General features: G+C 40.2%; 1 protein-coding gene and 1 long non-coding RNA gene across 3 annotated transcripts; one reads left to right on the top strand and one right to left on the bottom strand.

Annotated features, from left to right (window-relative positions):
* On the bottom strand, window positions 1-3,561 carry LOC113580154. Its single transcript, XR_003410944.1, has 3 exons — window positions 3,495-3,561; window positions 370-542; window positions 1-43 (listed from the first exon to the last, which is right to left on the bottom strand). It is a non-coding gene; the product is annotated as an uncharacterized LOC113580154 (long non-coding RNA).
* tmco4 (transmembrane and coiled-coil domains 4) lies at window positions 2,868-10,062 on the top strand. 2 transcript variants are annotated; one of them, XM_035522675.1, is made up of 14 exons: window positions 2,868-3,215; window positions 3,808-3,952; window positions 4,078-4,252; window positions 4,389-4,416; window positions 4,530-4,659; window positions 5,267-5,364; window positions 5,570-5,713; window positions 6,239-6,358; window positions 6,534-6,698; window positions 7,167-7,303; window positions 7,484-7,568; window positions 7,798-7,879; window positions 7,954-8,071; window positions 8,948-10,062. In XM_035522675.1, the coding sequence occupies exons 1-14, from the start codon at window positions 3,176-3,178 to the stop codon at window positions 9,431-9,433; spliced, it is 1,953 nt and encodes a 650-aa protein (XP_035378568.1). In that variant the 5' UTR covers window positions 2,868-3,175; the 3' UTR covers window positions 9,434-10,062. The 2 variants fall into 2 exon arrangements, with proteins under 2 accessions (XP_035378568.1, XP_035378567.1); XM_035522674.1 differs by having other exon boundaries at window positions 7,762-7,879.
* Window positions 10,063-10,067: the final 5 nt, after the last annotated feature.

Raw genomic sequence — 10,067 nt, 5'->3', positions numbered from 1 at the left:
CATGTAGTCGGATTGCTGGAAGTCAGGAGTTGAAGAATTTCATCTGTGGAGAGAGGAGAAAAGGAAGTCAGAGAATTGGATGTTGGGGAATGCACGTTGGTTGGAGGGCTGGGAACAGAGGAAAAAGCAGAATAGGAGGATGTGAGAAGGGTGTTTTATTTTTTACACTGCCTTTGATAGTATGCCAAATTCTTTGAGGATGTCCCCTTGTAGCGAGGATGTGTTTCAACAGATTCAGGTGCGGACGTACTTAGAAAAACATCTCAGATTGATGGATCTGGTGCGTATGTAGAATGTCCGAACAACAGTAGCTAAGGTGGTTACGGTTATGCAAGTGCGCATGCCTGCTGTATACTTTCTTTCTCTCACCAGGTCTTGTGATAACAGCTCGTCGTCTTACAGCATCTTTGACATCAGCAGCCACATTTTATTCCTCCTGTGCCTCCCTCCACTTCAGTCTTTCTCATTTCCCGTCCGTCTCTTCGCCCTCATTTTCTGTGCCAGTGTTAGTAAGCTGCTTTCCCCCCATTCGGTAAGGCTGACTGAAAAGCAAAGACAGTGAAAAGAGAGGCGTTGTCTTTCAGCAATCAAGACCCTGAGGCAATGTCTCACCCACTCTGTCTGAGCAGACCTATCTAGAACATTTTTGTGAGGACTGGATTTTTTTCTTCAGTTAAACACACAATAATAGGGCATGCCCTAGAGATCAGTCAAACACAGAATTAAGACTGGAGAGAGGAGGAGGATATCACAAGGCTCTCTCCCATTTTAACAGCCTCAGGTGCAGGGAAATAGAATGGAAAGAAAATCAAAGAAAAAAATGTTTCTTGTAAAGTACATTTGAATTTCCAGTTTCATATAATGGAAGTTAGATCAGCCAAAATTACAATTGCACTAGTTGTACTATTTACACATTTATATTTAACCTATAAATAGAAAGAGATATATACTTAGATGTATGTATATTGGTAAAATATATCATATTGATATATCTTACAAATCTAGTGTAGATTATAGACCTATGTTCTAAACAAGACTGTATTTGTATAGGAGTCCTAAACTTAATACTATTGAAGATTTATGATAAGACTTAAAAATTGCTATCTGTTTTAGTTTCTCAACTAATTTATCATACCTTGAGAAATGCTCTGTGAAGGAATGTGTGAAGATAATAGACTTATCCAGAAAGCCTAGTGATTAAAAGTGCTAAAATTGGTACAATAAATTCTAAACTCATACTCACACATGGAGATAAATATGTAATAAATAATGTACTTTGAGCTATGTTCTTTTCTATTTTTCCTCCTCATTTTAAGAGTGAGAGTTAATTTATAAGGCAAGGCAAGAAATGTTTATTTGTATCACTTTGCATACACAGTGGAGATTCAAAGAGCTTTAAACAGACAGAATTTAAATCATAAAGCTTATTGCATTCTGAGATCTATCACCTTAGGAGAGTTCTTGCTATAAAAAAGTAAAACAACAACAACAACAACAGCAACAACAATTTATTTAAAAAGGAATTAAATAAAGTTCATTTTTAAAGTTATATAAATAATATTTTTATATTTAAATCTAAACAATACATAAATAACATTTCCCAATGTAAAGCATTAAAATCTTAAAACAAACGTGTCAATTCTGTGTAAAAGCAAGGACACTACATGGCTCACTGAACTGAAGCAACATTCTGCACCCTCGCTTAAGTGCTAACTGAAACTTCAGCCTGTATGCACTAAGTGAGATATGTGACATTTGGTGCCTCTCATTTAAATAGAAATGCAGTGGAATTCAAAATCCATCGTATGTGACAAACACAAGCTGGAGTGGAGAACTGTAATGTCTTTGGATTACACAGAGCAGCAAACACCTAGACAATAATAACATAGACAACAGCAATTAGGAAAACAGACAATCCTCACAAACATTTCCCTCACCCTCCTAAAATATTTAAACACAGCATAAGTTAGGTCATAGTTCTTTAAAAGTTGGTTAAAGGATAATCCTCAGTTCCAAGAATTTTTATGGGGAAACAACACTTTCAGGCTATGTGATGACCCAGAGTGATACCACCATAAGCAGCATGTTCTCTGTAGGTTTTAGGCACAGTCACACATGATTTGTTTGAAGAAACTATACTAACTTTATAGCTATACTAACTTTATTTACTACTTTCCTATAAAGCAGTTTCAGAGTTCAAAAAGTAATGTCACTGACCTACAGAAACAAATCTGAATCTGACAGCAATGCTCCGTTACAGCTAGACACTCTGTAACAATAACAGTCCTTGACAATTCATGGTGATTGATAAGAAATAGGCCTTCTAAACTAAGGGTTATTAGCAAGCATCTAGCTTAAGCTATGACACTCAGACCAACTATTTATCTTAATTTAATAATCAAAATAATATGGCAACAAAATCTATTGGCAATAACAAGAACATTACCCTAAAAAAATCCTAGAAGCACTTCTGAATTTACAGGCTGTCAACCATTTAATTATTTGACTATTACCTCTTCAACCCTCTAATTTTCATCTTCTCAATTTTTTGCAACTTGTGAAAGTCATTAACATCAATAAAAACAACTCTTTTATACATAATGCGAATGAAGCTCGGCTTCGGCAAGTCTTCGAAAACACAGCTGTTGTCCCATTTCATATTGTACAGCACATTCCCCGCACATATTCCAAACATCCCAGCCAGCAATGAATTCACAGGACCACTGCTGTCACGACCACACACCATCACTAACACACCAGACAGATAGTCAGAGGACAACTGTTGCGAGATGTTGAGCCGTCGGGTGTCACTCACATTATACAGTGACGCCCCCTACTGGCAATTCCTGGTATGCGCATGTTGTTTCGGGCCTTTTTCCAATCTATGGATTCTCCCATATGTCAGACATTAGTCGAGAAAGCAAATTTAGATGACGTATGGAGCTAGCTACATATTTTACATATATGGTATAATTTTTATTATTTCCTTCCAATTTAACAAAGAAATCCCGTGTCTCACGGTAACTTAAGGTTACATTAGCCTGTGGGCTACACTACGGAATTACAGAGGGAAGGATCTGCGACGTGTGAAAACCACTGAACTTTCAACGGACTGAAGTAGTTCAGTCGCCAGTCCGCTTCAAGTTATGGAATAAAACTGCCTGCCACTGAAAACATGAACCCACCAGAGCGAGTTGCTTCAGGTATAACTCCAGGTAACATGGCACAAATTAGGCTAACTAAATAGACATTAATGTTTATATAGCCCGATATATAACTCATTAGCTAGCTAGTTTGCTACGCTAGCTAACTTTTCCAGACAAGCTATTTCGCTAAGATAGCTACACTGCTAACTAGTTAATCTTGCGAGCACAATCGAGGTTGTAAGCAGATGTTAACTTAACTAAAAGCTAGCTAGCTAGGTTAACTACGTTAAGATATATTGTCAGGTATCATGTAGTTATTAGAAACCTTATATTAAGATGAAAAACTACCTCACGGCCCGCGGATTGCCATATTGCTGGTTGGTTAGATAACTTACTATGCACACTAACGTGTCCATAATGCACATACTCCAGACTAACGTGGACTGTCGCACACTTTTCACAACCTTTTATGCTAGTTCTACTAGTATATCTACTAATAGATCATTTATTAGTATTCACTACCCTAATAAATGATGCAACTGTAACTTCTTTACAGCTTCGTTATATAAAGAGAAAACTATCGTTTTTGTTGGACTTGTCAGTTCTTTCCACATGCTACACTATGCTACTTTAATTTTTTACGTATAATTGCTCTTTATAGTACCAGGAGCGGAGGTCTCCAAGCTACACGGTCAGGCTGTACCAGGCGTGCCTATTGGCAAGCAGCTAACAGAGCCAGGACGATTCGCATACGCTGCCTTGTGTGGCGTGTCTCTCGGCCAGCTCTTTCCAGGATCTGAACAAAGGTAGTGGGATACGAATGGGTCGAAACATGCATTACTGTTGTTATTGTCTTTTTCCCCTTTACTGGGTTTATTTCAAATTTGCAGAACATCCTTTCCCACCATGCATCATCATTGCTTTCTCACAGGACGTTTCGGGAACAGTACCTGGAAGGTATAGTGCAGTGGTTGGGTCTTGATGACTCTGTCATGCCAGTCATGCAAGCCTTTCTGGCAGGTCTTGGGTGTGAAGGTAGTGACACCTTCCTGTCCATCCTGCAAGCAGAGCCCTTGCTCAGCACAGGAGTGTTACGTGTCATACAGGTATGTGAGAAGGAACATAACTGAACAGTCTGTAATGGGTCATTAAACACAGTTTACCAGCCTACAGTAATGGGGTATTTTTTAATTCTCCTGCCACTGGCACTATGATGAGGTTTTTTTCCTCCTTCTTTTTCAGGACCTTCTTTCCTTCTCTGTCAAAGATGGTGAGGGTTTGTTTTTCACATTCTTCCTATGCACTGGCCTTATTTAAAACCTGTCGCTAAAGGTTGGCGTTTTTGTATAGTAATGAAGTCCCCCTCCTGCTCCCATGCTCTAGGCCAGTATGATGCCAGGGCCCGTGTCCTTATTCGACACGTCAGCTGCCTGCTACGTGTGTGCCCTCAGCAGCTGGAGGACTTTGAGGAGACACTGGGAGAGCGGTTGAGCGAGGGAGGAGAGGAGAGCGAGTAAGAGACAAATGATCTGCTTGCATTAACTGGCAGGCAGTTTATCCCATACATTAAATGTGTAGCTGGCATACCAAAGTAATTTATTTGTGCTGGGTCTGTTACCCAGACACAGATTATGACTCACCTTGGACTATATTGCAATGCCAATGGATGAAGCATCTTTGAAATTCTTTTTAGACTAGGCTTATAAGTAATCTGGGTATAGGAAACTGGCCTATTCATTTTTCAACAAAAGTGTATTCTTGTATATTGTGTTTATAGGATCATTTGAGACCCCTAGCAAATGATAAAAGCACAAGTCAGAATCAAGTCTAGGTAAAATATTGCAGCATTGTTAAGGATTTTTATGAGCAATCCATTTCTAACCCATGATTTGTCTTAATGAGTAACTCAGATTTAAAGTCTGTGTTTTCTACTTCTGTGTCACATTGCTTTCGATTAGGATTTATTACAACAGTAAGTACAAACTCATGAACAAAACCTGTTAGTTTTGATTGTCAGCTGTTTGGCTTTCTTATCAAGACTGGGTCCAGTTACAAGGCTCTAAAGAGTGAGAACTCCTGGTGTCCACTTCCTCTATTACACACCCTCTTTTTCCCCACAGGGAGGAGTCATCAAGAAGACGTAAAAAGGAGAGGGGACGCAAACTACGCCGTTATTTGCTGATAGGCCTCGCCACGGTTGGTGGGGGCACAGTAATCGGTTTGTCTATTATTTATATTTCTCTGGTAGCAATACAGTACTGCTCTGTCTCAGTAATTAACAGCCAACACACACTGCATACACCGCTATTTCCCCACAGACACATAGACAGCTCCATGTTTCTAGTGAGTCTTCATTGTCCTTTGGTTCTGTGGTGATGAACATGAAAGGAGACTTCATGTCTCTGTGTGTCTGTGTGTGCAAGGCGTGACGGGGGGTCTGGCCGCTCCCCTGGTAGCGGCAGGAGCTGGGGCAGTGTTGGGTGCGGGAGGGGCTGCTGTTCTGGGATCAGCCGCTGGCATCGCCATTATGGCTTCTCTTTTTGGTGCTGCGGGAGCTGGCTTAGCCGGTAAGTTGGCCATAATCCTAAATTACAAGCACAGTGCCTAATTACCTTTTTTCATGCTGTGGTAGTTCAGGTCGAAAGATTTTCAGGAAAAAATTTACTTCACACACTGACTTCATAATCCTCCAGTTTTATTTTTTGCTACCTACCAGTTGTTCATCAGGCAAATGTCAAGGTCAAAATATTCAGCACACAAAAAATGGAGTCAGTGTGCAGACTTATTTTATTCTATCTATCTATCTATCTATCTATCTATCTATCTATCTATCTATCTATCTATCTATCTATCTATCTATCTATCTATCTATCTATCTATCTATCTATCTATCTATCTATCTATCTATCTATATATATATATATATATATATATATATATATATATATATATATATATATATATAGGGGAGACCACAGTACATACATGGATGAGATGTGCTCATGTGTCTGTATTTTTTAAATTGTGTTGGAATTTTCTCTCTGACTTTGCCATTTTTTATGTTCCCATGCTGGTTTCTCTTTCTTCATCAGGCTATAAGATGAATAAGCGGGTGGGTGCGATCGAAGAGTTTGAGTTCCTTCCTATGAGCCCTGGGAAGCACCTCCACCTGACTGTGGCTGTAACAGGATGGCTGAGCAGTGGAAAATACAGTTAGTGCCCATTGAAACAATTCAGTTATACATGTTTATAATGTATTTGTGTTAGCAGCTAGAAGCAGGACACCTGTTTGACATTGTAATACTTTGGCAGCTCATGGTCCTAAATGTGCAGAAATGACTGTAGACCTTTTGTACAGCTTAACCTGTTACTTCTTTGTTCATGCAGGTTCCTTCCAGGCTCCGTGGAGCAGTCTGGGTGCATGCGGGGAGCAGTACTGTCTGAAATGGGAATCACGCTATCTGCGGGACCTGGGCTCTGTCCTTGACTCCCTGTGGGATGGTCTAGTTAGCATCGTGGCACAGGAGGCTCTCAAATACACTGTGCTTTCAGGTGCGTCTTCTAACAATGTCACTTTCTTCGGGCCAGTTTAATATCTTTATTAGTTTGGTTGCACTGTAATCAGCAATTGTTTCATGTATTTGCTCCTTTTAGATTTTAATATATTTTATTCTAAATTACAGGAAGTTTTGAGGTGCTCCTTTGTCAATACATTGCAATTAAAAGTGTCTCCAGTAGTTAAACTGTAATGGTTTTCCATCATTACTGTACAGCCTGACTTATTTGATATTATTCCAAATGTAACTACAATTTGATGTTATTTGATGTTGTTCCTAGGTGTAAGAACAGTTGGAACTTGGAAGATGAATGAATCCCCTTACTGCAGTTCAAAGCAATAATTAATTTAAAGCTTCACCTTAGATCATCAAATTTAGTCTTGGAATGTGTGAACCCTTAGAGTGCATGATTCATGGTCCAGTATTTTCCTGGCTGAGCACTTCTGCTCTCGCTCACTTGCAGGCATTGTTACAGCTCTGACCTGGCCGGCGTCCCTGCTGGCAGTTGCAAGCGTGATCGACAACCCGTGGGGGGTATGTCTGAGCCGTTCAGCTGAGGTGGGCAAGCACCTGGCCCAGGTCCTCCGCAGCAGACAGCAGGTAGGTGAGGCAGCAGATGGAAAAGTTAAACGGAAGAAGTTCCTTCTCCCTCCTCTTAATAACTTCTCCATCCAAGCGGGCCGATGGAAAGAGTGAGCCTTTGGTGACTGCGCTCCAAAGCAGAAGCACTAATGAGATCCTTGTTAAACACCTCTGTTCTCTTTCTCTGCCTGAATAAAGGGAAAGCGGCCCGTTAGTCTGATTGGCTTCAGCCTTGGAGCACGGGTCATCTACTTCTGCCTAGAAGAGCTTGCCAACGATCAAGGTAACTTTTTATTACACACTTGGGGAGGCGGATATTGTAGAATTGTGCAGCAGGGCTGCTCCAGACTGTCCTTTGTCTCCAATGAAGGAATAGGTAAAAGGTGAAGACGATTTAATTTGCAGCGTGTGGGCTGAAACTGAGCCTCATCTCATCCTGCACATTGAAAGACTTGTCATGTCTCCTTATTGGCCAGGTAGTGAGGGTGTCATAGAGGATGTCGTTTTGCTAGGAGCACCCGTGGACGGATCCGAGAAAACGTGGGAGCGCATCTCCAGGGTTGTTGCTGGGAAGATCATCAACGGATATTGCAGGTCAGGAGACATGTGGCATGTGTACTTAACATATGATGAACATTCTGGGGAAAATAATTATATTTTTCTGTTAGAGGAGATTGGCTTCTTGGATTCCTATATAGAAGTTCAGCTGTTCAGCTGTCTGTGGCCGGACTGCAACCAATCAGCTCAAAATCTCACCGGATAATTAATGTAGATTTGTCATCTGTGGTGAGTGCCTACATACAGAACATTCCCCTGGCCCATAGGATGAAAGTATGTTCTTCCTAATACACATAATTCAAAAATGGTTTTGAAAATAAATAAATGCCTCCAACTTAATATAAAGTTTGAAGCTGACTCTCTGGCCTCAGAATGTTCCCAGTGCACCCAGTATGTTCAGATGTTTGAAACCTGTACAACTGGATGTGTTATAGATGTTTTGGAATTTGTAGTAGACATACATACTAGACTAAACTAATTCCATACTTAAAACTTAACCTTTGTCAAAACGTCAGCCATAATTGTGATAATTACAATTGTATAAGGATGTGATTTATACCAACTTAATTTACAGAAAATTACATTTAAGTTAAAAATTTGATATACAGTTTATTTTTAGTTAAACAAAATAACATGGTGAACAAGTTTCTTCAGTAACTTCAGCAAGGCCAAGCAGTGTAGAGGTCTCCCAGGGCTTCCTATTTGTTTGCGCATGAAACAGGAATCTGTGATTAAGAGTAAATATAGGACAATGTGATAGGAAGTGCAGTCTTCGTTCATTGGACACTGAGTTCCAGTTATTGCATAAGAACCTTGACCAGGGACAGAGGAACAAAAATTTTTATATCATCTGCAGGCAGTTTTGTAGATTTTAATGTTATTTGTGTGTACAAGCAGAAACGTTAAGCAGGAATCAATCTAACCAACAGATAAAGACCAATAGTTTACCATTTAAACTGAAATTGAATAAATACTGTGATGAGGAACATAAATGTACTCAAAAGCATGCGAGAATAAGAGATTATTATGCAAGAATGTTATGCATAAGCCTACTGTTTGTACCATCCCCACATTGGTAAAACACTAAAGATATTTCTTTCCCAGGTGAAAGGTCACTTGGACTATGTTCATCAGATGGACACTATCCTCGTAGCTGTCGGTGTTCCTACCAAAGAGGGAGCTGGAACAATATGTGGGCATCCTCAGTCAGTGGTTTTAGCTCGGGGAAAAGTGGACTCGCCAGAGATGCAGTCCGCCAAAGAGAGTGGACAAAAAGTGGAAAACTCCATCACGGACTCAAAGGAAACTGAGGAGTTCAGCACAAAAGAAGACTTTAGAAACACTGAAGGAAAGGAATGCAGCGCCGGGACAGAGAACGAGGATGGGTGGGACATTCCAGATATATCTGATTTACTGGACTCTCTGAGTGACTCCAACCCAGTTCGAAAGGACAGCAGCTCTTCCAGAAAAAGCACTGACTCTCAGTACCAAGGGAAGGACAGAGCTGAAGGCAGCACAGACACTGAGCACGTCCCTTGGGATTGGAACACCACACATTGGACTACTGAACACACAAACCACCCAACATGAACTGAATGCAACACACAGGAGCAGAGAGCCAATGGCAAACCATCTGCAACATGACATACATACTCTCTTCATACCCTAGTCACTGAACACTCAGTGACAAAATATACAGATTCAGATGACAATGTATGTTCGGCCAGTAATTTCCAGCACTTGTGCTGGAGTATTACTACACTATACAGCACAGAGGTTTCAATCTCTAAAACAACCAATTCAACTCATCATCATGAGGCATTTCATGACTTGCACCAGTGCAATGAAAACATTAAACTGTAGGTTGGTACTACAGGACTGGGATGATGCATCAGGGATAAAACTGGAATCTTGCTGATATGTTTAAACCTGTCAGTGTTAAAATATTTTAGATTGCGTCATATTGTCAAAAGACATTTTATTTTATGGCAAAGGGCTTTGTTGGAATTGTGCTCAGATTTTCTCACCTCCTGAAACCAAGTGTTGACTCTTAATTAACTCAATACAGCTTCACAGGCTGACACTTGACATTGTGGTGGATATTGGTGATATTCCTTTCACTCTTGTCTCCTCTTCCTTATGTTGTTATGGTTATTATGGTAATGCTAGAAGTGAGAGATGTCGCATGCTCTGCAATTCGTTAAATGCTTGTAATTCTGTGTCT

Source organism: Electrophorus electricus, chromosome 24, assembly GCF_013358815.1.
Source record: "Electrophorus electricus isolate fEleEle1 chromosome 24, fEleEle1.pri, whole genome shotgun sequence".
NCBI lineage: Eukaryota > Metazoa > Chordata > Actinopteri > Gymnotiformes > Gymnotidae > Electrophorus > Electrophorus electricus.
Note: the sequence above shows the minus strand (reverse complement) of the source record. Positions and strands in the feature narration are given on the sequence as shown.

Coding starts and splice junctions, on each gene's coding strand:
- tmco4 (XM_035522674.1), top strand. CDS start 3,176: ATGAACCCACCAGAGCGAGTTGCTTCAGGTATAACTCCAG. Junction 3,216..3,807: donor TGCTTCAGGTATAACTCCAG/GTAACATGGCAC, acceptor TGCTCTTTATAG/TACCAGGAGCGGAGGTCTCC. Junction 8,072..8,947: donor ATGTAGATTTGTCATCTGTG/GTGAGTGCCTAC, acceptor TTTCTTTCCCAG/GTGAAAGGTCACTTGGACTA.